The sequence below is a fragment of the Choloepus didactylus genome, chromosome 4 (genome assembly GCF_015220235.1).
Source record: "Choloepus didactylus isolate mChoDid1 chromosome 4, mChoDid1.pri, whole genome shotgun sequence".
Lineage (NCBI taxonomy): Eukaryota > Metazoa > Chordata > Mammalia > Pilosa > Megalonychidae > Choloepus > Choloepus didactylus.
This window is the reverse complement of record NC_051310.1, coordinates 129,434,190-129,461,801: the sequence shown is the minus strand read 5'-3', so window position 1 is coordinate 129,461,801 and position 27,612 is coordinate 129,434,190. Positions and strand designations below refer to the sequence as shown.

General features: G+C 43.2%; 1 protein-coding gene across 1 annotated transcript in view; it reads left to right on the top strand.

Annotated features, from left to right (window-relative positions):
• The window catches only part of GLDN (gliomedin), a 69,285-nt gene extending 43,079 nt beyond the window's left edge, over positions 1-26,206 (top strand). The window contains exons 5-10 of the mRNA XM_037833976.1: positions 9,866-10,012; positions 12,266-12,394; positions 15,311-15,394; positions 15,490-15,615; positions 16,669-16,819; positions 22,752-26,206. Of these exons, the coding sequence (XP_037689904.1) occupies positions 9,866-10,012; positions 12,266-12,394; positions 15,311-15,394; positions 15,490-15,615; positions 16,669-16,819; positions 22,752-23,220 (1,106 nt within the window). The 3' untranslated portion in view covers positions 23,221-26,206. The remainder of the gene's footprint in view (positions 1-9,865; positions 10,013-12,265; positions 12,395-15,310; positions 15,395-15,489; positions 15,616-16,668; positions 16,820-22,751) is intronic.
• The last annotated feature ends 1,406 nt before the right edge of the window (positions 26,207-27,612 follow it).

Genomic DNA, 27,612 nt, shown 5'->3' with positions numbered 1-27,612 from the left:
TCCCCCAATTGCCATTATCTTTGTGGTCTTGTGTGGGGCAGACGTTTTTGGTGCTGGTTAGATTTGCTTGGAATGTGCCTCACTCAGCTGTGGGAGATGATTTTGATGAGATGTTCCCAGGGAGGCGTGGCCCCACCCATTCGGGGTGGGCCTTGATCAGTGGAGCTATATAAATGAGTTGACTCGGGGGGAAGAAAGAGAGTGCAGCTGGGAGTGATGTTTTGAAGAGAAGCAAGCTTGCTAGAAAGGAACGTCCTGGGAGAAAGCCGTTTTGAGGCTGGAGCTTTGGAGCAGACGCCAGCTGCCTTCCTAGCTAACAGAGGTTTTCCGGACACCACTGGCCATCCTCCGGTGAAGGTACCCAATTGCTGAGGTGTTACCTTGGATGCTTTGTGGCCTTAAGACTGTAACTGTGTAGCAAAATAAACCCCCGTTTTATAAAAGCCTGTCCATCTCTGGAAGAACGGATTTTGGTACCAGAGAAGTGGGGTGCTTTTGCTGCTGTGTTTGCAAATACCAAACATGTTGGAACGGCTTTTTAAATGGATAAGGGGAAGATTCTGGAAGAATTGTGAGGAGCTTGATAGAAAAGGCCAAAACTGCTTTAAAGAGACTGTTTGTGGAAATATGGACTCTAAAGATACTTCTGATGAGGACTTGAGCAGAAATGATGAATGTGTTGTTGCAAACTGGAAGAAAGGCGATCCTTGTTTTAAAGTGGCAGAGAATTTGGCAAAATTGAGTCCTGGTGTCAGATGGAAGGAAGAATTTGGAAGCAGCAACCTGGAATACTTAGCTGAGGCGATCTCCAGACTCTATGTGGAGGACGTATCCTGGCTTCTCCTTGCAGCTTATAGTAAAATGCGAGCAGAGAGAGGTAAACTTAGAACTGAACTCTTGGGTTCAAAGAAATCAGAAGCTGATGGCTTGGAAAATTATGAGCTTCCAGGGGGTGGAATCCCAGAAACTACAGCCCAACATGAGGATGTAACCAAACATGGAACCCAGCCGCCATTTCAGTACAAGCCAAGATTGGAAAAGGAGTTAAGCAGAAAGGATTTGTGGAAAGTCCTATTGTCTGATGGCTTTGACCCCTGCGTGCTTCATGCAAAGCCAACAGAATTTTTGCGAGATCTTTATAGACGGAGCCATTGCCAGTCTGGACTGGAGGAGACAGACAAGGAACAAACTGAAGGAAAAATTTCTTCAAAGACAGAGCCATGGAGGTTGAGGTCTGGAGTCAAGAGGTCTCGGACTGGGAGAGTGGAGTGGCCCACATGCATGGCAAGGGTGAGTTTGCCCCAGAAGTCGAGGGTGGGCTTTCCGCCTCGATGCTCTGGAGGAGTTTTGCCACCCCAAGCCCCAAAAAGGGTGGAGCATATTCCCAGGGAATTGGGGAGAGCCTGGCTGCCACCACACTGTTCTGAAGGGGTTGAGCGTGTGCCCCGGAGATGGAAGGGAATCCGGGAGCTGCCCCAATGTTTGAGGAGGGTGGGGCCAAGAAGGTGGTCTCCCCAATGTGTGGAAATGTTGGAGCACTTACCCAAGCATTTGGAGAAGAAACAGCTGCCAAAAAGGCCCTTGGGAAGGGTTAGGCTCCCACTCTCTCAAGCCCCAAGGATGCAACATTGTTCTGTAAATGACTCTTGGACTTTGAAATCTAATGGAGTTTGTCCTGCGGGTTTTAAGAACTGTTTTGCTCCTGTTAACCCTGTTTTCCTTACTGTTTCTCCTTATGGCAATGGAAATGTTTATCCTATGAATGTCTCTCCTTTGTATATTGGAAGCACATAACTTGTTCTAGGTTCACAGATCCACAGCTAAAGGAAAATTATGCCTTAGGACTGACCACGTCTAAATTGATTTTGATGGGATTTTGTACTTAACTTTTGTTACTGAAATGATTTAAGTTTTTGTGATGTTGTGATGAAATGAATGTATTTTGTATTTGGAAAGATAATGTCATTTTGGGTTCCAGGGGGTGGAATGTGCCAGTTTGAATGTGTTGTGTCCCCCAATTGCCATTATCTTTGTGGTCTTGTGTGGGGCAGACGTTTTTGGTGCTGGTTAGATTTGCTTGGAATGTGCCTCACTCAGCTGTGGGAGATGATTTTGATGAGATGTTCCCAGGGAGGCGTGGCCCCACCCATTCGGGGTGGGCCTTGATCAGTGGAGCTATATAAATGAGTTGACTCGGGGGGAAGAAAGAGAGTGCAGCTGGGAGTGATGTTTTGAAGAGAAGCAAGCTTGCTAGAAAGGAACATCCTGGGAGAAAGCCATTTTGAGGCTGGAGCTTTGGAGCAGACGCCAGCTGCCTTCCTAGCTAACAGAGGTTTTCCGGACGCCATTGGCCATCCTCCGGTGAAGGTACCCGATTGCTGAGGTGTTACCTTGGATGCTTTGTGGCCTTAAGACTGTAACTGTGTAGTGAAATAAACCCCCGTTTTATAAAAGCCTGTCCATCTCTGGTGTTTTGCATTCTGCAGCATTAGCAAACTAGGACAGGCCCCATTCCCCCTGCTTTGTCAGTGACAGATGGATTTGCCAAAAATAAAACGTCCTCCCTCATGCCCTGCCGTGAAGATGATGGAGTTGGCTACAGCTCAGAGACTTCCGCATAACCCCAAACTCAAGGGCTGGTAAAAACTGTTTGTTTTGAGCTGGCGCCACCAAGGAAGAAAAATAGAGACCCATTTCTAGCACATGGGTTAGGCAAGCAGAATCGGCTTTTCTTCTCCTGACAGAACGTGCTGATCAGGAGTCACGGGACAAGCAATGCCGGGGTCCAGATCACAGCAGTGTCCCTAGGCACGGCTTGTAGCCCTGATCTCAGAGTCAGGGCTGGGCAGAAAATGCCACACACAGGTCCTTGGAGGGTGAACAGCGATCAGAGTTTGTGTGATTTCTGGTATACCATGGCCAGTGCGTGGCAAAAGGCAATTATACCAACAAAGATGATGAGAAGACCCTTTGTCAGAGGTGATGGTCAGTAAGAGGACAAATTCGAACTTGTATGTAGACAAATGTCCTTCACTCCTTCTTACCTAAGCTTAAAAATGGCAATTCACACCCCAGTCATTTAATAGCCTTTAATAGCTTTAGTATCTTAAGCAAGGGTCTTTAATATCTTCTCTTTACACACTTGTTCCTGTGGGGGCTGCACTATAGTATGAACATCTTCCTATTTCACATTTGGCCTTTTTAAGAAAGAAAAAATAAAAGGCATAAGAGGAAGGAATGAAAGTAAGAAAAGGGAAATCGGATGATGATGCAGGAAGGTTCTTTGTGATAGAATAAATGCCTTACAAAGAAAACCCTCAAGTAGCTAGCAGATCCCATTTCCCTGAGCACTGCTAAATCTGGGTAATGTGAAACCTGTGGAGGTATCAGTTCACTTGGTGCATTGTGCTGGCTGGACTCGATGGCAACATCCTCGTCTTTTGTCTCCTTCAGATAATATATGTCGAATTGTCTCTAAAATACTGACAAAAGAACATCTTCTCATGCAGAGGAACCCGTATAAGGGCTCTTCTCGAGTGAGTAAACCAATGTCTCCAAGATGTCCTGGTTACTATGGGCAGGGGTGACCTAGAGTGATGGGTTTTCAGTGCTGTTGTTAGAGGCACATGAGTTACGGCCCTCCCAGGAGGCATGATTTAACCCCTGGATTAATGAATCCTCTGTAGAGCAAGTGTTGACAACAGAGGGGTCTGGGTTTCCCCTGTTCCTCTTTACATCTTCACCTGTATTCTTCAGCACATGATGTAAGCTAAGATTACCCCTGGCAGAGGCAGGGAAACCAGGGCTCTGATTCCCAATACTGATTACATGATTTTCACTGAGGTACCATTTTTGGTGTATGCATGGTGTGTGTATCATTGGCTGAAATCTAGCAAATCTTTTTTCCTTCAGTACGTTTACAAACAGTGACCAACACTTTGAGGTTTTTTCATGCACTGGTGTCTTCCTTGAGATGCTCTGTGGAGGGTCCTTTGAATATGGAGGAGCAGAAACTATTTTGATGATGTATCACTCTTAAGGGGTCAATGAAAGGTGTGGTCCTAAGAGCTCCAGCTTTATGTTTTAGGTAATAATTGCCTTTGATGGCAGTGTAGAGTATTCAAGTATAGTCTGTGATGTGTTGTGGCATATTGACTCCCCACCCCATTGCTGAAAGGGCTTCAGAAAAGCCAGTCAGTAGTGTAGAGGGGTTTTGAGGATTGGATGGGAGATTGATCTAAATGATGTCTAAGGTGTCTTCCAGTCTGGAATTCTATGATTCTCTTGAGAAGGTTATATTGGAATCTTATGGGGCTGGCAGGAATGTGGCGTGGAGGTGGGGTGGGTGGGTGTATCCAAACTTGGTTTTAGATCTGGAGGAAGGAAAATTGCAATGCCAAAAGGATAACATTTGGGGAATGAGGACTGGTCAAGTTGATGAGGGTAGGATAGGGGTAAATGAGTCAGTCTCTTAGCCAAGGCTAAGAAGGGACACAGGAACCGGCAGAATAATTAGAAAAGGCAATGGAGAACTGAGACCCATTTCCTTGGTTATAGACTTTGAGAGGAATTAAAGATTTTCTTGCTCTAAAACATGCCTCTGACTCTTCCTTATTGCCTGAAATCTGCCACAAGTCCCTCTATTGAGAAATTATCTCCAGGGGCTGCCGCAAATATTCCCTGCATACATATTGATTCATATCTGGCAATAAATTTGCACAATATCAGGCAATCCCTTCCTCTCTCAGGGTCTCTCTGTTCCTGTGTACTCATGAGTTCTAGTAGCTTTTTTGTAGATTCCTTGCAATTTTCTGAATACACAATCCTGTTGCCTGCAAATAAAGACAGTTTTAATTTTTCCTTTCCATGGCCTTGTTGCATTAGCTAGGTCCTCCAGTAGAGTGTTAAATAGAAGTGATGAGAGCAGATATCCTTGTCTTGTTCCTAATGCTAGGGTGGAAGCATTTAGTCTTTTGACATTAAAGATGTTAGCTGAGGTTTTTCATAGATGCCCTTTATCAGCTTGAGGAAGTTCCCTAATGTGCTGGTTTGAATCTATTATGTCTCCCACAAAATCCATGTTCTTTTTAATTCAGTCTGTGAGTACAGACTTATTATGGGTGGGATCTTTTGATTAGGTTGTTTCCATGGAGATGTGACCCCGCCCATTCAAGGTGGGTCTTGATTATTTACTGGAGTACTAAAGGGAGCTCAGGAGCCAACACAGACCCAGACACTTGAATATGCAGACAGAAAGATATTTGAAGTTGCTAAGCTAAGAGATAAAGCCCAGAGTTTGCCCTGGAGAAGCTAAGAAAGGAACCCCAGATGCTTAGAGAGAAATACCCTTGGAGAACAAGCAAGGATGAACAGGAACTGAGATAGAGAAGCTAAGAGAGACAGAAGCTCAGAGACATTTTGGCGAAAGCCATTTTGAAACCAGAACCCGGGAGCAAAGGACCAGCAGACACCAGCCACGTGCCTCCCCAGCAGACAGAGGTGTTCGAACACCACTAGCCTTTCTTCAGTGAAGGTATCCTCTTGTTGGTGCCTTAGTTTAGACACTTTTATGGCCTTAGAACTGTAAATTTGTAATCTAATAAATCCCCGTTATAAAAGCCAGTCCATTTCTGGTATTTTGCACAACGGCAGCCTCAGCAAACTGGAACAGATTTTGGTACCAGAGAAGTGGGGTGCTGCTGAATTTGCAAATACCAAACATATTGGAATGGCTTTTTTAAGTGATAAGGGGAAGATTCTGAAAGAACTGTGAGGAGCTTGATAGAAAAGGCCTAGATTGCTTTAAAGAGACTGGTGGTAGACATATGGACTCTAAAGATACTTCTGATGAGGCCTTAAACAGAAATGATGAATGTGTCATTACCAACTGGAAGAAAGGTGATCCTTGTTTTAAAGTGGTGGAGAATTTGGCAAAATTGTGTCCTGATGTCTGATTGAAGGCAGAATTTTAAAGCAACAAGCTGGGATACTTAGCTGAAGAGATTTCTAAACTAAATATGGAAAAATGCAGTCTGGCTTCTCCTTGCAGCTTATAGTAAAATGCAAGAGGAAAGAGACAAGCTGAGAACCAAACTCTTGGGTACAGATAAACCAGAAATTGATGGTCTGGAAAATTCTGGGCTTCTAGTAAGTGAAACCTCAGAGGATAGTACCCCACGTGAAGATTTGATGAAACCTGGAACCAGCCAGCCATTTCAGTACAAGCCAGGATTGGTGATAGAGTTATCCAGGAAGGATCTGTGGAAAGTCCTATTGTCTGACAGTTTTGACCCCTGTATGCTGCATGCCAAGCCAACAAATTTTTTTTTTGAGCTCTGTATAAATGGAACCACTGCCAGTCTGGACTAGAGGGGACAGAGAAGGGACAAATTGAGGGAAGGATGACTTCAAGGGCAGAACTGTGGAAGCTGAGGTCTGGATCAAGAAACCTTGGGCCAGGAGAGCACACTCACCCATGCACATGGAGTTTGAGAGTGCTGCTACCTAAGGGTTCTCAGATGCCTGGGGAATTGAGGGGAGCTTGACTGCTCTGTTATTCAGAAAGAGTGTTGGTACCCCAGGCCCCAGAGAGGGTGGAGCACATTCGCTGGGGATTGGGGAGAGCCTGACCATCACCCCACTGTTTGGAGAGGAGAGAGCCTGGGCCCCGGAGATGGCATAGAGTCCGGGTGCCACCCCAGTGCTTGAGGAGGGTGGGACCAAGAACAGGTGGTCTCCCCAATGCATGGATATGTCGGAGCAATCACCCCAGTGATTAGAGAGAACAGGGCCCCTGCGTAAGCCCTTGGAAAAGGTAGGACTACCACTCTCTCAAGCCCTGAGGATAAAACATCATTCTATAGATGACTCCCAGACTTTGAAATCTACTGGAGTTTGCTCTGTGGGTTTTTGGAACCGTTTAGGTCCAATGACCTCTGTTTCCCTTTCAGTTTTTCCCTATAGCAATGGGAATGTTGATCCTATGACTGTCTCTCCTTTGTATATTGGAAGCAGACAGCTTGTTCTAAGTTTCACAGGTTCACAGCCAGAGGGGAAGTTTGCCTTAGAACAGACCATGCCTGTAACTGATTTTGCTAAGACTTTGTACTTATGTATTGTTACTGAAATGATTGAAGCTTTTGTGATATTGTGATGGAATGAATGTATTTTGTATATGGAAAGAACATGGCTTTTTGGGGTCAAGAGGGTGGAATGTACTGGTTTGAATCTATTATGTCCCCACAAAAACCAGAACATCTTGTAATGCTAGTTTGGTGAGAATTTTTATTAAGAATTTGATCAAATGCCTTTTCTGCATCTATTGAGATGATCATTTACTTTTTCTTGCTTGGTTTGTTAATATGGGAAAGTACATTGATTGAATGATTGTAATTTTGTTCTCTATTCTGGAAGGCAGTTAAATTACTTACAGATAGTTTTGATTCATTTGAAACTTGTTGTTCTAGTTTGCTAATGCTGCAGAATGCAAAACACCAGAGATGGATAGGCTTTTATAAAACGGGGGTTTATTTCACTACACAGTTACAGTCTTAAGGCCACAAAGCGTCAAAGGTAACACCTCAGCAATCGGGTACCTTCACCGGAGGACGGCCAATGGCGTCCAGAAAACTTCTGCTAGCTAGGAAGGCAGCTGGCATCTGCTCCAAAGCTTCGGCCTCAAAACGGCTTTCTCCCAGGACGTTCCTCTCTAGCAAGCTTGCTCCTCTTCACAACATCACTCCCAGCTGCACTCAGTTCCCTCTCCTTGAGTCAGCTCATTTATATGGCTCCACTGATCAAGGCCCACCCTGAATGGGCGGGGCCACACCTCCATGGGAACATCTCATCAAAATCATTACCCACAGCTGGGTGGGGCACATTCCAAGCAAATCTAACCAGCATCAAAACTTCTGCCCCACAAAACTACAAAGATAATGGCATTTGGGGGATACAATACGTTCAAACCGGCACACTTGTTTTTAAGCTTTGTTATGGGGGTCCACAGCAGCCTTTACTCTCAGGCTAATTTAGCCCCACTACAAAGAAAAACTCTTCTTGGGGCCTTCCCCCAAATCCCATTATTTTATGAGGTCTCCCCATTTTGGTGGGAATGAGAGAATTCTTCCCTGTGTGAGCTCTGAGAATTGTATAGGGAACTTTCTGTTGTTTCTTCCCCCAACCATGTAGGGTTTCTCCCCCCACACACATAGATAGGTACTCAGCCAAATACTCAAGGGAACCCCTCTGCAGATCTCTACAGCTCTTTGTACATAACTCCCTTCTCTCTGAAACTCCACTTGGCAAATTCTAGCTGCCTGCACCTCCCCAAACGCTGAGTTTTGTCTCAACTCAGCAAAAGTGCCAGGGTCTTTTTCGGTCCCCGTAGTGCTGCTGGAAAACTACCTCCTAGTAGTGAGCTGGAACAATCGGGGGTGTGCACTTAATTTGCTCCCCTTCTCTCCCTGACTGCCTGCCGTCCAAGGCTGAGATCAATTGCTAAATAGCTCTTGACTGACTTCTAGCTGCTTGTGGCAGGACTGTAATTCCTATAGTGATTGTTCTGGTTTGCTAATGCTGCCTTTTTGCAGAACACCAGAAATAGATTGGTTTTTATAAAAGGCGGTTTATTTGGTTACACAGTTACAGTCTTAAGGCCATAAAGTGCCCAAGGTAATGCATCAACAATCAGGAGCCTTCACTGGAGGATGGCAAATGGCGTCTGGAAAACCTCTGTTAGCTGGGAAGGCACGTGGCTGGCGTCTGCTCCAAAGTTCTGGTTTCAAAATGGCTTTCTCCCAGGACGTTCCTCTCTAGGCTGCAGCTTCTCTCCAGAATGTCACTCTCAGTTACTCTTGGGGCGTTTGTCCTCTCTTAGCTTCTCCCGAGCAAAATTCTGCTTTCAAAGGCCGTCTCCAAAATGTCTCTGTAAGCTGTAGCTCCTCTCTCAGCTCCTGTGCGTTCTTAGTGTCCCTCTTGGCTGTAGCAAGCTCACTCCTTCTGTCTGAGCTTATATAGTGCTCTAGTAAACTAATCAAGGCCCATGTTGAATGGGCAGGATCACACCTCCATGGAAATTATCTAATCAGAGTTATCACCTACAGTTGGGTGGGTCACATCTCCATTGTAACACTCAATCAAAGAATTACAATCTAATCAACACTGATACATCTGCCCACACAAGATTACATCAAACATAATGGGGTTTTGGGGGGACATAATACATTCAAACCAGCACAGTGATGAATACCTATGAGAAAAGCAGAAATCTCATCAGTACCCTTTTTCACACTATCACCATCCCTATTTAATGCTTGTCCTAAAGGAACTTTACCTATTTTGCTATTTTGGTTAAAAGCGCTTTTGCATTGAAATGTCATAAAAAGCATGGGATGTGGGATCAGAGGACCTTGGTTCCTGACTTAGCAGCATCAATTATAACCACCCTAAGACTTAGTTTCAACTTCTATAAAATGACAGTAAGATAACTGCCTGGTCTACCACCAAGTAGGTTATGAGGAATAAACTAAAGACTGCAAGTGACAACACCCACTGTTGTAGCACCAAACACACCCTTCTGAAGTGTCCCATTCATCCAGCGTGGACATGGTGCCAGGCTACTGCTTGAGTGTCCCTCTTGTGGTTCATCCTGTGGGCCAGCCGAATTTCTCTAAAAATGTTCTAGCAGAGCCACTGGGAAATCCTGTTCTTTAATGAATGTATAGTCATGCTGCTGTTATTAAATGGTTTTAAACTGACAGTTGTTGGGTTTTTAAATCTGCTTTATCCAAAAAGTACAAAATACCATATTACAAAGTATTGTAATGGAATTTCTTGCACAACAGGCTAATATGTCATTTACTCCCAGGGCCGGCTGGAGCCACAGGAGATCCAGGGGAAAAGGGAGAAAAGGGAGACCCTGGTGAACTGGGCTTGACTGGAAATGAAGGCCCACCAGGGCAGAAGGGCGAAAAGGGAGACAAAGGGGACGTGTCCAACGATGTGCTCCTGACAGGTAAGAGGCTCTCTCTGGGGCTCCTTTCAAAGGCAGATGGACCCAGAAACCCACCTGGTCTTCGATAGGGGCTGCCATGGGGCTTTTCTCCTTATTTGCCCTATGTGGCCAGCTATTTTGCAGGATGCTTTAGAGTTCTGCACTTCCGAAAGTGAGAAAATGGCACATCACTCCAACATGAACAAGACTAAATCTAGGCTCCAAGCACAACCAATTTAGATAATTTAGATCTAAAAGTCGTGTTTGGATTGATTTAGGGTAGAAAAAGCTTCCTTTTCCCAAATGTGCTGTATTAAGACCAGCATAATCCAGTACAGACAAGTAAGCAAGCAATTTAGCATGCCTCAGAGGATGACAACTGACAGAAAGCACATGCATTTTCTTCATGTCAAGGTAGAGCCATCGTCAGACCCTTCTCCAAAGCCTTTTGACGTAGAATTGGGGCAAAACATGGGTGCTGACTTTCTTTTTCTGGTTTCCAGCCCAGGTTAAGAGCAGACAGTTGGTGTCTGTGGGAGAAGCGTTTGAGGGGCAATGATCTGTACAGGACAATGACATGGATGGAAAGAGTAGCTGACAGCTGATGGTAATGGGGGAGGAGGCAGAAGAATTTTAAAAGCATTTATTGAATACAGAGAATCACATTTATGAGACAGGGACTCTGCTAGCAGCTGGAAGTATGAAGATGTACAAGACATGATCTAGCCTCAGGAAGCTAGGATGATAATGAACCTGAATCAGTCACCCATCCAACAATCCATTGATCCAGCCATTCAACATTTAATGAGCACCTACTGCTTGCCAGGCACTGTGCTAATACCAAAGCATCAGGAAAGATGAAATTATGTTTAACATGCTTTTTTTTCATATACAGGGGACATTGCTATGTAAAATACCTAAAATTTAACTGTGAATATACTTTGAACATATAACATCATGTTAGGCTTCAGTTATATGGGAAATCCACACATCCAGAATACCGTATTCCCTGATGCTACTGAACCAGGCGAGGGATGACAATAAACCATTCAGAAATGCACCATCCCTAAGTGTACCCCAATTGTAGAGACCAGGCCAAAACTGAATGTGTCTGCTGGGCAGACAGGAGAGAAAGCGTGGGAAAGTTGGACCATGTGTGTCCTGGCCCTCAGTTCCCTGCCCTTTCCAGGGTGGTCTTTGACCTGCCTTTGGCCCCTGTGGCCCATCACTACCTGCCCACTCTAGAGCGATTGAAAAGGCTTGTTTGATCTGTGCTGGAAGAGGTAGCTCAAGAGAACTTACAGCAGCAGTTTCAGCTCAGGACTAAAGGATGGAGCCAAAGGGCTGAGCACAGCCAAGTGGCATCTTTATGAAAGCTCCAGAACCAGTGGTCCCTGCAGAGGGCTGTACCCACATCAGCCACCTGAAGGTAGAGAAATGGCTGCCTACAGGAGTGTGGGGATAACAACTCTCAAAGCATTTATGACAGTGACCTCACTGGATTCTCACAGGGAAGGGCAGGGATTATGAGACTCAATTTAGAGATGAGGGAACAGAGGCTCAAAAGGGTTAAGTACCCTGTTCAAAGTCACAAAGCTGAATAGAACCAGAACCTAAAGGAGCTCCTGATTTCCCATTAGAGATTTTACTTCTACCATGGAGAACAGTGCTTCTCATATCTGGCTGCATATGGGAGGGATTCAGAAATTTAGATGACCAGTACCCACCCATGCACTCCCATCAACATTCTGATTAAATTGGATTTCTGGGTTGAGGTCCAGGTCCTAGAATTTTATTATTAAAGGTCCTTAGGTGATTCTAATATGCAGCCAGCATTAAGATCCATTGTCATTGACCAATGGAAGATGGATGAACTTTGGAGTGAGACGCACCTAAAGTTGAATTTCAGCTCTATTCAGGTTGTGACCTTGGGCAGATCACTTAACTTCACTAAGACTCAATCTACTGAGGAAATAACAACACTCCCTCCAAGAGTGATTGGGAAGAATGGTGGAGAGGAGGTTCATAAAGATCTTACAGTTCCTGGCACATAATTGGTACTCAGCACCTACTATGGCTTCTTCTTCAACTCTGTGTAGACAGGTGCTAAAGTTCAGTTACCTCTAGGAAGGTGGAAGCTCAGTGAGACACCCTGGAGCTGCTTTTCCCTCATGTGAAATCCAGGCTCTATTTTGGCTCTTTAATCGATCAACTCCCACCCCTGCATCCTCTCCATCTCCCCCTTTCCCTCTCTCTCTCTGTTTCTCTTTCCAGGTTCCAAAGGTGACCAAGGCCCACCAGGCCCACCTGGGCCCCCAGGCCCTCCAGGTCCTCCAGGGCCCCCTGGAAGCAGAAGATCCAAAGGCCCACGGCAGCCAAACATGTTTAACGGCCAGTGCACAGGTCACCAACCCCTGCCCCGGGAAGTCACCTCAGCCACTGGTGATCCCAAACTCTTGTGCTGTACCCCAGGCTTTGTGATCAGATTTTTTTAAACATAAGGAGGATATTTGTCCAAAGCAAGAGCCCCCACCCCCACCCCTTGGAACATGCTTGTGGGAGGCCAGAGAAGTCTGCCCCAGTGCTGAGGACTGGGGGCAGGTTTAGTACTGGGCTTCCCACCCAGTTCCCTCATCCTCCTCCTTCACTTATCTCCAGACTAGTCCTCCTCCCAGCCCAAACTCATGGTCCCTTTCTCCTGGAACAGTCTCTAAAGCTAAGCTGTTAGCCTCTTGCAGTGACTTCTTGTAGTAAAAGACTTGAGTGATTCTTAGGGAGATGATGGACATGTTCACATTGGTCACCTCTCCACAATGTTAGCTCCAGAACCTCCATCACCGCCACTATTTTTTGAGTGTTAAATCATGTGTGAAGCACAGTGCTAAGTGCTTATTTTTTTTTATTTAATCCTCACAACAATCCTATGATGTAGGGATCATTACTATCTCCAATTTACAATAGAAAATTGAAACCCAGAAGACCTAAGTAAGTTGCTGATAGCCACTCAATTAGTGGGTGCCAGAGCTGGGATTCAAACGCAGGTCTGCCTGACTCTACAGCTCCTTGCTCTTGGAGCATTTTCCTTTCAGAGATGGAAATTCACACTTTGAGACTTCAGCTAACCCAGTTCAGGGAATGCCTGATCTCTGGAGATGCTCATGGACTGGTTCTTTGACCAGATGGTTGCAAGGGTACTGGCAAGATTGAAAGCTAATTAGAAATCAAGGGGCCGTAATAATAGAAAATACATTTTGGGGTGGTGCTGGAACTTCTTCCAGTTGGGGTGACTTAGGGCCCCTCACTTAACTCAGACCATGAGGCAAAACTTGATACTCTCTCTTCAGTGGCAAATACAGAAGAGGATCCTGGCTGGAATTTCTCTCAGGACTTGCTGTGGATTTTACTACCACTTTCTTAAACAACCTTTGGTTCTGTCTGGTTCATTGTTCCTCCTGGAAGACATTTTGCAGTCACGCACTCAGTCATGCAGCCAGAGTGGGCAAATCTGTACTTTTACTCCTACCCCAATAAATGCAGCCTGATTATAATTCCATCCAGTGGTCAACATGAGGTGAAACCACAGCAAAGCAGCTCCTTCTTAGCATCAACCCTCCATTAGCATCAGCCCCTTTGTTCAGCTTCCCTGGGAGAATGAGCTGAGCAGGGATGATCGCCTGGGCGAATGAGGTCTGACCTGAGTTCTAATTTGCCAAAGGCCCTGTCAGCCAACGTTGATATGAGCCAGAAGAAGCACTCTGTGCTGCTTAGGAAATCTACTAAGAGTCTGGGTCAGCCGGGGTGGGCCCCATGGTTGTGAAAACTGCTTTAAGTGGAAGGCCATTATCTTCCACTCTGCCTAGTAGAGGTGAGTCCCCAGTCACCAGACTTTCTGCACCAGCACTTGACCCTCCCTCCTCCTCCTCCAATTTCATCCCTTTAACCTCCTCCCCTCTTGCACCACAGCTTTAGAAGCTGATTGGTACAGCAGGAATGAGTGGTAGCCTTTTCTTCTGAATAAGAACAGGAGGGTCTCTATGTTCCTTTCTTTTGCAAAGCCCACGTTCCTAAACCTGGAGTCTGGGGAAACTCCAGATGAAACCTGGAGGCAGCAGGGTTGTGTGGGGGAGAGTCATAACAGATCCCAGAGACTGTTCTCATCAGGTAACAGAAGGACTCGGTGAAACACAGGTTCATTCAGCTAGAAAGAAGCTTAGAGATCGTGTACAGTTCAGCACCCTTATTTCATAAATGATGAAGAAACCTCTTCAGATTATTTTGTGAGCTCCGCAATGATAATGTAGATGTTACTCCTTCTGTCTAGCAACCACAAGGTAATTTGAATGCCTCAGAATTTGTCTAGGCTAGTGGGGCCTATTCCCAGAAAGCCAGATTCTCCCCACCCTGCCCCAGACCATGGCATCTCCTCCCAGCCCAATCCAGTCCTTGTCACCTTCTCACCAGCCTTCTCCTCCTCCTGTCCTGCTCTGCCATCCCAAGGCACCTCTTCACCAAAGGCTTGAATGAAACCCATTCGTCAAGGGGGACATTGACAATCCAAGGGTGATGAATTACAGCTCAGGGAGAAAGAAGCTGCCACCTCAAACCACCGTGGACCAGTCCGCTTTCAAGGACCTGTGTCCCAGTAGGCCTTTAAGCCCAGATAGGGGGAAAATGATGGTGAGGGAGGCAAACATCTCTGCTCCAGACTGCCTCTAGATTCCTTCTTCTTCTGAGGCCTTTGGTGAAGAGGTGCCTTGGGATGGCAGAGCAGGACAGGAGGAGAACAAGGCTGGTGAGAAGGTGACAAGGACTGGATTGGGCTGGGAGGAGGTGCCATGGGCGTTTCACAAAGCCCTGGCAATCCAGGAAGATGCTGAGCAAAATGGGCTGCCCCATCTCTGAAGCTGCTCCCTCACATCTCCTCTTCAACTTCCCTGAAAGTGAAAAATTCCTTCCAGAAAAAGCGATCCAAGATAGTGATACTGCCTGTCAGAGCACCCAGGAAGGGGTCGACAGGCAGCTCTTTCCTCCAGGTTGCTGAGGGCTTAATCAGGCTGGCTCAGTCCACTTTTCCCTCTTGGGATGGTATTATGCAAGCATTTGTAGTCACAGAAAGCTTCTTGGAAACACTCCAAGCAGGAGAAAACATTTGGAAGCCTGTGGCTTAGTGTTGCTTTGAAGCAAGCAACCATGAACCTGTCGGGCCTGTTAGGAATGCCAAGGGGCTGGAGTATGGAATGAGGTAGGGAAAATCACCGGTTTTCAAGTCACACAAATCTCACTTTGCTGACTGCATTTGCTCTATTATTGTTGTTTTAGGTGAGACATGTGCAATACGCAATGATGATACCTTGGTTGGAAAAGCTGACGAGAAAGTCGATGACCACCGTTCCCCACAAGCAGGTACAGAAAAAAAGCACCCTGTTTCAAAATCCAGGAATTGGATGCCTTAAATCATAACTTGCAGGCAAGAAACTTTCCTTTCTCTTCTTTTGTAGAATCCATGATCACTGCCATTGGAAATCCAACACAAGTTCTTATAGTTAAGGAGACATTTGGGACTTGGATAAGAGAGTCTGCTAACAAGAGTGATGAGCGAATATGGGTGACTGAACATTTTTCAGGTACTGCCACTACAACTGTGTTGTAGTTGTATTTTTCATAAGCCTGCCTTCAGCCTTATTCTACTTGGTGTGTCTAAAATCCTTGCTAATTGATTTGATAGAATTGCTCTTTAGCTTAGAAAGAGTGGGCAGAATACTTTTCTCAGTTGAATACTCTGATGGGAAGCCTGGCCATTCAGATCTCAGGGAAATGACCAGGTCACCCCAATGCAGCTTATCCAGTCTTAGGAAAAGTTTCCAGAAGGAAATAAATAGCATTATGACTGCAAGCCTTATGAACCTGAAAATCATAATGTCGAAGAAATGTTGGAGATAAATTCTTTGTGCAGCATCCATCTTTCTTTTTAAGGTTGGCACACTCACGGGGAGTGCCTCTGGCCCTCCTTCTCCAATACCTGTTGGGCAGAGAGTCCATGGCAGGAAGGGAATGTGCCATGTTGCAGTCACATTTCCTCTAAGCATGACCCTAGTCATGCTGTCCCAAAGGCTTGGGGTCAGGAATTGCTGGCAGTGGCAGCCGTGGCCTCATTTCAGAAGGGGCCTGGCAGTGCTCCTTGGTCAGAGATGAGACTCATCGGCAATTGCTGAGCTATGCGTCTTCCTTTCATCAAGGCTAACTCTGATCAGCTGGTCAGTCCAGATTACTAACTGAGAAAGATTTTGAGGCTCAGAAGGAAAGAGTGATTGGTGCATTAGGAGTGGCTGCCGTGGAGTGTGGGAAGAGGCAGGAGGTGACTGCTATCCCTGGTAAGGCCCATGTTGTTCTGATAAAACATTTATGAACAGTATACAGAGGGTTGGAAAGGGATGATACAGAGTTCTCCTGGGCAGTGCAAAGCATTCTGCATTTGAAAGATATCTCAGGAATCCATGGAAGAGAATAGACGTTGAGTTTGGGAGTCTTAGACTTCTCACACTGGGTAAGGACCCTTAGAGGACAACTCACTCTCAACTTCCCTCCTTTTAAATTCCCCCTGCCCCTGACTCACTCCCAGGCTGTGAAGGCTGGATGGCAGGTGGTAGAATAGCCTTTTCCTGGATTTCCTCCTACAGGCCTCATGGTGAAGGAATTCAAAGACCAGTCCTCACTTCTCAATGACAGTTACACGCTAATCCGCCTCCCATATTATTACCATGGCTGTGGACATGCTGTTTACAACAACTCTCTCTACTACCACAAAGGAGGCTCCAACACCATAGTGCGGTGAGTGACCACAACCCAGCACCCCTCCTCTGCACCCCGCAGCACCTCGTCACACACCCCAGACAGCACCTACTAGGCTGTGTGTTATCTACTTAGGGGTAGAGCTTGTGTCTTCACCATCATCTTATCCGAGGCCTGGCGCACAGTCAGAGATCAACCTGGGTTTGTTGATGAAATGAATCTCAAGACACGAGTGATGAGTGAGCCCCACATCCCAGGCCCTGCCCGGGGTTTCTGCATTTATTGCTGGTGCTGGACACCAAGACTAAGGTCAGGGCCAGGGAGAAGTAGACTTGGAGTTTTAAGGTGATGCAGCTTTCTCATCCTTTGAGAAAGAAAGTTGCCAGAACCCAGAACTCCCTCTTGCAGGAAGGTATCACTCCCTGAAATCAGTTTTTTTCTGAAAAAGTCTGTGTATGAAGAAGTTCTGGTCACAACTGAGATCATGAAGTCAAGGGATTGCAACCCAAAGGCAGGCGTCTCTGCTTTCAGATTGACCTGCCATCGTGATAGAGCCCTCACCAGCTCACCTCTCCTCCTCTTCTGCCCCCTCAAGGAGAAGGGAGGGGGTCACCCAGGTAGACTGTGCCCAGGGCAGAGCTGAGCCTGCTTGTCTCCCCATGAGAACTGTTGATGTTTTGTCGTTATGGATCAAGAAGAAATCAAGCTCTGGGTCTTAGAGGCAGAAGCAGTTCACCTTGGGCATATCAAGATGTGGCCGAGGAAGGGAGGGTAGCAGTGATAGTCAAGAGAGCACTGAACTGAGAGTTGGGAGACCTGGCTTCAGTTCAAACTCTTCCACCTACTCACTTTATGACCTTGGACAAGAGACACCACCTCCTGGGACCTCTCTGTGTCCTCAACCAAAAAAAATAAAAGCATGGACTACAGCCTCTGAGTCCCTCTAACTTTCCCTCTCAATAAAATAATAATTCCAGAGTCATGAAAGCCTTGGCCTAATCATTCAAAACAAGGACTAGGTCACCTCTCTTTTCTTTCTCTTTCTCCTCCTACCCTTAGCATGGTCCAGCCTTAACCACTTTTGTGGCATTTGAGGACTTAGGTTAAATCTATATCAGTCAGGGTTCTCCAGAGAAACAGAACCAACAGGACACATACACACACACACACATGTCCACACATGCACACAAACATATTTTTAATAAATTTATTTTAACAAATGAGTTCATGCAATTGTAGGGATCCATAGAGCAAATTGATAGGCTGGAAATTTCAAGGGGAGTAAATGGTTTGTTCTTGAGGCAGAATTTCTCTTCTTTCTGGAATCCTCAGTTCTTTGCTCTTGAGGCCTCCAACTGTTTGGATAAGGCCCACCCACATTTTCGTGGGTAATCTCCTTTACTTCAAGTCAACTAATTGTAATCCCACCTACAAAATACCCCCAAAGCAACATCTAGAACAGTGTTTGAACAAACAACAGGACACCACAACCTAGGCAAATTGACACATAAAATTAACCACCACAGTTAGGATAGGAATGATTTTCTTGATTTAAGATCCCATAAAATAAGCCACATCAGACACAGGTGTCAGCCGGGGTTAGAAGCTTCCCCTCCTTTGCCTCTCATCCCCTACCCTCATTCTACTCCCCCATCAATTTTACATCTCCCCAGTCACCTCATTTAGGCAGGGTCTTGTATTAGTAAGAAAGAACAACTGATCCATCTCCCATACTAGTTCAGAAGTCATCATTCCCAAGACATACTGTCTCCTGAGACTTTTAATCCTGTGGCTTCCTGCTGCCATGTTTTAGAAGGCTATTGTTCAAGGGGTGTGGGGGTAGTAGGGGAGAGCTGGGGCGAATGGCCGCTCTAAGTATGTCTTCTAATAAAGCTAAGTTTACATGACACACTGGTTAGGAAACCCGTGTTAGAGCCCCTGCTCTATGCCAGGCCACAAGCTGGTTGCTGGGGGAGAGGCAGACTAAATTAGACCCTATTCTTGCTGAAAGAGATCAGCCTCATCAAGGGGAGCAGCCAGTAGCAGGCAGGGACCACTTGGCAGCACTAAATTCTGGGTATTCAGAGGGAGAATTCCTGTGAGCTGAGACGGACAGGCAGGATCTTCCCAAGCCCTCACTCTTTTCTAGGTACTTTTCAAACTTACTTCAAGGTTTCTTAATTGACGTCAAGTCTGTTATGCTCAAATTCATATCCACAGATGCACACATTTCACGTTTCTTCTGTTGCTCAGTGGCATTCTCTGGTGTTTCTCTTTTCTCTTTAGCCTGATGTCCCTGAATGTTCATTCACTTTTTGTTATTATCTAGATTTGGAGTCTGCCAAATCAGACAGCCTCCATGAGCCTCCGTGAGCTAAGGAGCATGAGATTCTGTGCCGTAGCTTAATTTACCCAGTCACTTAACCTGACCAGAAGATTGACTTCACTGCCATGACTTTGCTGCCTCTACTACACCTCTTCTCAGATGGAGGCTCCCTTTTTAATTTAGAATTAACTTCTGGAGTTTTTTTCTTAAAATTACAGCATGTAGTAGAAGAATACCCCCCAAACTTGTAGTTAGAAAACTTAAGTTCAAACTCTGCCTCTGCTACTTACTTGTATTCATGGGCCAGTCACTTGACCCTTTTCATTTACAAGATGAAATTATTGGAGTAGATCATCTTTTAAGGCCACTTGTAGTTCTAAGGATCTTTGAGAAGGGATTTCAGGAGGTCAACAATCACCTGAGGATTCGTGAGTTAAGTTGCCAGGGTCACCTAGCTAATAATTGGGAACACTTACATGTGAATTCATTTTCACTCCAGAGAGTGTTATTCTCTTTACTGCCACCCTCTAATGCCTCCCTCTTTCTTCTGTTCAGTTCTTAACAAGTTATCACAAGCTAGTCACTATCCTTTGTATCTGTGCTGCCCAGAGTACTGTTGACAAGCCAGCAGAACAGGCATTACCCAAGGGACTTAGAAATTCAGAATCCCAGGCTCCCACCCAGACCTACTTATCAGAATCTGCATTTTGACAAGGTCTTCAGGTGCTTTGTATGCACATAAAAGTCTGAACGCACAGCTCTATGCAAGCCCGTCTGCCCATGACAACCATTCTTGTTGAACAGTTTGAACAGCTCTGTTTAAACAGTCAGTTGTCTTTTAAGGAAATAAAGAGATTGACCCACATATTGACATTATCAGTGCTCTGCATTCCTTTATGTAGAGGACAAATTTCCATCTGGTATTTTTCCTTTCTGCTTGAAGAAGTTTCTTTAACATTTCTTGCAATGCAGATATGCTGGTAACATTTTCTCAGCTTTCATTTATCTAGGGATATCTTTATTTCATTTCCGAAGGATATTTTTGCTGGATATACAATTCTGGGTTGACAGTTTTGCCTCCCTGTAACAGTTTAAAAATGTTGTTCCGTTGTCTTCTGGCCTCTGTTACTTCAGAGGAAATTCAGTCATTATTCTTAACATTGTACCTTAATATATAATAAGTCTTTATTTCTCTGGCTGTGTTACTGGACTAAGGCGATGGATTCTTTGCCCAATGTGCTCAAATGACCAATTCCTGATACACCAGGGTTTCAAAGAGAGAAAGAGTTTATTGTTAGGCACGAAGCAGGAGATCAGATGGCCTATCGGCCCCAAAATCTTCTCCCCAAACTGTAGTAATTCTGATAGTTTTATAGTATCAAAAGATGGGTAGGTTTTAGGATAATTAGTACAATGGCCCCAGATTGTGTAATTAGAGGTGATCTAATTATTGAGCATGTGCTGATTGATTACATGCTTAGTCACAGAGTGTATGTAAGAAAATGGTGGCCTTAATATGATGATGGGCATGATTTTTAGTATTGTAATGAGGCATAGGTCACTTGTAGGTTAAAGTCTAAGCTATTGCACGTGTCAGGCGAGCCCATTTTGGTTAGATCCAGCTTCGGTTAGCAAGATAACTTTGGACTTGGGGTGGGTTAGTTCTGGGCTGACCCAAGGCCCTTCATCAATAAACATTAGGGGCTGTCTTTAGTGATCATAAGACTCTGAAGTCAAAAAACTGGACGAATTGTGTACAAGTGAAGCTTAGTCAAAAGGTTTTATAATCACAAGGGCACAAGATAAAGGCTATACATTTATTATCAGAGAATCAAGGCAGCTGAATTACAGTTCAGAGATTTCAGGTATTTCCCTCTGTCTACTGTAATATACAAGAAAGTAAAAAGGCATCTGTATATAATGATTCAGTAATCATAATCATCCCTTAAATCATAACTTCTTGGTTGCAGCTGCTTTTAAGATTTTTCTCTTTATTTTTGGTTTTCTTTGTATTTATCATGCTTGAAGTTGAATTTCTTATATCTGTGGTTGATTTAAAAAAATTCAAATTTTGAAAATGTGGAGCCATTATGCTTTCAAGTATTTTTTCTGCTCCAATCTCTCTCCTTTTCTTCTGAGATTCCAAATACATATATATTAGGCCAGTTGATACTGTCTCTGGGTCACAGTTTCTATTGCCTACCTTCAAGGTTTCTGTTCCTTTCTTTTGCAGCTTCCAATGTGCTGTTAAGCCCATCCAGTTAATTTTTTATTTCAGATATTGTACTTTTTAGGTGGAGAAACTTGTGTTTGATTCTTTTTAATAGTTTGCATTTCTCTAATGAGATTATGCCCATGTCTTCTTTTAAATCCCTGAATATATTTATAATTTTTAAAAAATCATTCTCTTATAACTCCAATATGTGTCATCTTTGGGTCTGCTTCTATTGATTATTTTATCTTCTGGATACACATCTCATTTTCTTGCTCCTTCACATATCCAGTGATTTTTTATTGTGTGCTGGACATTTTATGCAGCATATTGATAGTCTACATTTTGTTGTCTTCCTTTGAAGAGTATAGAATCTTGGATGTTTTTGTTTTTGTTTTGGCCTTTTTAGGGCACGTCTAGAGAAACCTACTCCTAAGACATGGTCTACATGAGGTCTCAAATAATTGTCCCAGATATTCAGTGAGGTCACTCTACTCTGGCTGGTCTGTACTCCAGCTTCTCTCAGCACTGTGTAATCTCTGAAGTCTCTATTTGGCTCTCAGTTCCTTGGTCGTTTCTCTGCTAGATATTTCAGAGTTTCATCCTGTGCTTGTTCAGCTTAATATTTACCCAAATACTTAAGTGGGCTCTTTACATGTTTATAGGGCTTCTTCCTTCATTCATGAAGCTTCCTTTTCTCCAATACACCGCTCCACAAATTTTAGCACCACAGTAGCTCCAAATCCCGATCATTGTTTCTTCTGTCCAGTGAGACTGCTGTTCTGTCCTTGGGCTGTGCTTTCTGGTGCTATGGCTTGGAAAGTTCCCCCAGGATGAAATCCATACTGATTGTGGAGCTCATCTCATGTGATTCCTTTCTTTCTTGGATCATATCTCTGCACTGTCATCCAGTGCTCAAAAACAGTTGGGTCATATATTTTGTCCAGTTTTATGGTAATTTCTGACAGTTCACCCCTTATTGAAACAGCTATATTTTCTGGAGGGACTCATGCAGAAAAACCAAGACCATATCTCTAGGTGCAGACAGAGAAATGTGATTATTATGGCATGACTTGCTGACCATACTAAATTCACCACTCAATTTTTTATTTCAGCCTTTGCTTAAAAAATGGTACTAAGCCTGCTGAATCAAATGTGTTTCTCAGAAATTCAATCCTATCCTATTAATGATAGTTCAATAGCTTCAGCAAGTTTTGCCATGTAAAGGGCTCAACCAAGAATATTGTTTCAGGCACCTGCAAGTGCTCTCAAGTAACAAAGGCATATTTTAAAACTAAAAAAGTTCATTTGAAAGATTCAGATTCTAGCCATAAAAGTGTATGTAGTATCTCACCAAGTTTAATCAAGGTGCCTAACAAACCACCCTTATCCACAAAATAGTGACTTATACCTACTTTTTTTATACATTTCAGATTTGAATTTGGCAAAGGAACATTTGAAACTCTGAAGATTGAAAATGCCTTGTATTTTGATAGAAAATACCTCTTTGCAAATTCCAAGACGTACTTCACCTTAGCCATAGATGAAAAGGGTGTTTGGATTATCTATGCTTCAAAGGTGGATGGCTCAAGCATCCTTGTAGCACAACTGGATGAAAGGACATTCTCTGTGGTGCAACACATCAATACCACATACCCCAAATCCAAGACTGGCAATGCCTTCATTGCCCAAGGGATCCTCTATGTGACAGACACCAAAGATATGAGGATAACATTTGCCTTTGATTTGTTAGGAGGGAAACAGATTAATGCAAACTTTGATTTAAGAACTTCTCAATCTGTTCTTGCTATGTTATCATACAATATGAGAGATCAGCACTTATATTCATGGGAAGATGGCCATTTAATGCTTTATCCTGTGCAGTTTTTGTCAGCTACATAAAACCAGTGATGTGATGCATTCTGTTCCCATCAGTAAATTTCACATGTTTTCTGGGACCATTTCTGTCTCAATATAAAACTTGTCTTTAAGGGTAGCCAGGTACTTAGGACATAATTTTATGACATGAATATGTATATGGTCAGTGAACTCTCTTTAATTTGGATTTTTCAGTGGAAAAGAGCAATGGATAAGAGGTCAAAATAGCTGAGGTTTGGTGATTCCACCACAAACTAGCTGGGAAAGTCACAACTCCCTTTTTGGGCCTTGATTTCCCCATTGGTAGAATGAAAAGCTGGCTAAGATGATAAGATTTCCTCTCTCTGTAGGAAATTCTGTGATTCTTGTCTGTTGCTACACTTACAACTTTTATGTATCTGGTTTTTTTTTTTGGTTTTTGTTTTTTAAACACATGGTGAACAGATTTACCCTGGAGTTGATAAGGCTGATTGCTTGCGCAGTGAATTCCTCAGTGCTGACTTATGTTTGGTACCTTGGGAAGTTGTATTGATGCCTTCAGGTTGCTAACGTACCATGTTATCCATCATTTACTACTTTTCTCTGTGTCTGCAGCTGCCACCTGTACTGCCATTATCCTCCACTTCTGATGGCATCTCCAAGATTAGCAAAAGCCAGGAATAGCTGCCTGCCCAGGTTTCTTAATGAAAGAGAAGGAGGACCTTCCAGGTTTCTACTAGTTTCTGATCATGTTGATTTGTGGTTGTGGATCAAAAACTTCAGGTTACATTGGGGCTTCTGTCACAGCTGTGAATCTCTTATCACAGTGCTAAATAATGCCTGAGTGGGCTAGAACCATGGGAAGCACTTTGCATCTTTCAGAAGAGAGGCACCCTTTGTGGTTATTATCTAGAACAGGGGTCAGCAAATTATGGCCCTCAGGCTAAAGCTGCCCACTGCCTTTTTTTTGAAAATAAGTTTTTATTGAACACAGTCACACTCATTTGTTTCTGTTTTATAGTCTTTGACTACTCTCGTGTTATAATGGCAGGGCTGAGTAGTTGTATTGAGCCATTTTGGCCTACAAAGCCTAAAACATTTACTATCTGTCCCTTTACAGAAAAAGTTTGCCAACACCTGATCTAGAATATAAAGTGAGCCTGATTCTGGGAGGGACTGATTCATAACACCTGTTTTTTTGTTTTGTTTTGTTTTATTTGTGTTTTTTTTTTTTCCAGACTAAAATGTGGTATTTTATATAGCTTGAGGTTTTGATAAAGGGAAAGGGTGAGAACAGCATTAAATTAAGTTGCCCTCTGCAAAAGCAGTTAATAAGCTTTTCTCTCCCTAACATGGTTTTGAAGGATGTGAGAGGAGAGAATACAGTTTAACTTGCTCCTTCAATGCCCTTGAAAATGCACATTTTCTACAAACTCAGTTCTTCAAACATTCTTCATGCCAGCACTGAGGTCCAGGCAGGGCCACCAAGAATAAAGAGGGGACCGGAAAGAAAATGACTGGGGCCCTGCAGCCAAGAAGGGGATCTAGGGAAAATCCTATGTAAAGATTTTTCAGCCAAGTTGCCCTCCCTGGATACCTGTGTGTGTTGGGGGAAAGCTGCTGAAAACCTTCACCAGGCCCAAATCCATTCTCAGTAACCCTGAGTCCTGGTTTCATATCTGACTAATAGAAATACTTTAAAGCTTAGGGATATAAGGTTTAAATATTTAAATCTCACCTGCTACAAATACCCAGCTAGCTCTTAGTAGAAAACCCAGTCAAGTGACTTGTTGGTTGATGTGTTCTTAAAATCATGGGTATGTGAAACGTGTTTTGTTTTTTTTTTTCTCATTTTTTAGATTGGTTGAATCATGTCATCACAGCTTTTAAAAAAAGATGCTCTTTTCATATTCGTATTTTGTAACAAAATAGAATCCCATATTCAAGATCAATGTGTCTAAGGAAATCTATTATTCTTTTAAAGTATTTAAACATATATGTTGCTGTTTGTAGATGCAGGGAACCTAGATGTGAGTATAATTTCATAGAAATAGTAGTGGTAGTAATGGTAATATATACAATACTAACCAAAAGTTGTTAGTTATTGTATTAGCACATCTTGCTTTTAGTAAAATGTTTTAAAGTCCATCTTGATGTGTGAGCCATCCTAGAGAGGCTCATACTGGGATTTATTACTTATTTCATTTCATTTTTTTGCTATCGCAGAGTAATATGAGGACAACTGAGTGTGACCAAGTTTTGATGACAGTGAGTGATTTTATAGTCTGATTGAAACTTAGTCTTTACAGAGTGAAAAGAATTAAGATTTTATTCATTCTTTCGTACAAAAAGTACTTGATTTTTTTTTTAAGTCTTAGACTCACTGCTAAACTAGAATGTACAAACTAATGTTTTTAAGTCAAGCTATCATTTTGGCAGTTATACTCTCACTTAGAATCCAAAGTTGCTTTAAAGCACTTTCTAAATATCTGCACTTCTGATAATGTCAGAATCAAACCAGATAATTCTATAATTCCTCCCTAATCTAAAGTAGATAACTTCCCACTGGGAAGTAAATAAAGCCATCCCTCCCAACCTCAAAGCTAGCAAGGACCCTATTTCAAAGCACTTTTTTTTTTTAACTGATTAAACATTCTATTGAAGCTGTGCACGTGGTTATGGTCTCAGGGTATCAGTAAGCACAGGTGTTAGGACAGAGAAAAATTTCTGTGGTGAGAGCTTTCAACTGAGGAGTTCTGATCTTAGGGACCTTCACAGTCTTCTTACTTCCAAGGTTGCAAGGTGGCGAATCAAATGAGGCACTGCATTCCTGAAGAGCCAGGTATCATTCTCCAACTGCACAGGGTATGTTTTGGCCATGACTGTCTGATGCCAAATCATCTGAAGAAGTGCTTGATAAGGATTTTCAGTTTTCATCCAGATGCTGTGACTTTGTGTATGGTATCATTAAAAGGCACAAATTTTCTGTCAGTAACCAGAGATTCTGAACAATAAAATGAATAATTGTGAATGTCTCCTTTTTGGTTGTAATTTATTTAAGTTTAGTCTAATTAGCCAAATAAAATAATCATTGCTGAGCACAATCATACATTGAAACAAGTGCATTGTTATTTTGACCTTTTGTTAATTTACATGTAACAAAAGAAAAAATAGCAACCTAAAACAATATTGTGGTAGAATTATATTGGCTGATTCTTTGTGGAAACTCTCACAATTTCCTAGATCCTTCTGAATACTGAAAAATCATTGTATGGACTGTTTTGTTTTAGTTTGTTTTTTTTGTTTTTTTTTCCCTCAAGGAAAACATGAAAAACATAAAATTAATAACTAGAACTGGGTATAAATAGACATAAATACAATGAAGATTTGCTAATTTATCAGCATAGGCAAGGCAACTGGAAAGAACATAATATTTGGAGGTAAAAATTTAAAAAGAATATTTAAAAACTGAATCTGTGTGAATCTGGGCATGTCTTTAAATCCCCCTGAGTCTGCTTCATCTGTAAAATATGGATAATAAATATTAACCGCCACCCAAACACTTGATTTTTCTCACTGGTCAGAGGAGATGTATGTGAAATGCTCCGAAAATTACAAGGTTCCTGAAAAATTATAATTGTCACTTTTATATCATCCTTACAGTGGTCCAGATCGACCCTGTTGTTCTTACGACCTTATCTGGGGCAGCAGAAATGGTCAGGAACATGGTGTCAGCAATTTCCATCTGCTGGTCTGATCTGATCAGGTAGGTAATGCTGCCACACCACCAAAATATGGCTCATTAATTTATACAAAGAATTTACAGTAAAACTGCCCACCTATTCCACACACACCCCTCCTCTCCCGAAAAGGTCAGGAACCTGCCCCCTTGAGTTTCAACCTTCACTGGAAAGTGCTGTTACTGGGCATTACTTAATTTTGTAATTAAAATATAACAAAGCAAAAAGAAAGAAAAGTCCAAGAAGGAAATAGTAGTCTTGCCTCTTTAATTGTACCATTCAGAATTTGCTTGTGATTTTAGGATATCCAATCTTATAGGCATTCACCGTTATGCTTAAAATAAAGATGAAATTAACTAACCACTCAATCTCCATACTTTTCCCTCCAAACAGTCCACTGTGATCATCCTAAAACACTGAGTTAAGAAGTAGTTAAACTAATTCTAAAATCTGACTCTTGTGTCTAGTGATCTGGCATTGTCAAAGACCCAAACTCATTGGCCAAAAGCAACATACCCAGTCATAAGATTAAAAAAGATCAACATGAGATGGGACCCTTATTGACCACCTAATGTAATCCTCTCATTTTAAAGTCAAGGAAAGTGAGGTCAGAGAAAATGAGGAACTTGCCAAGCATCACAACTTAAGTGCCAGAATCACGAGGAGACACTGACTTTCCTGACTTTATGGTCATGTT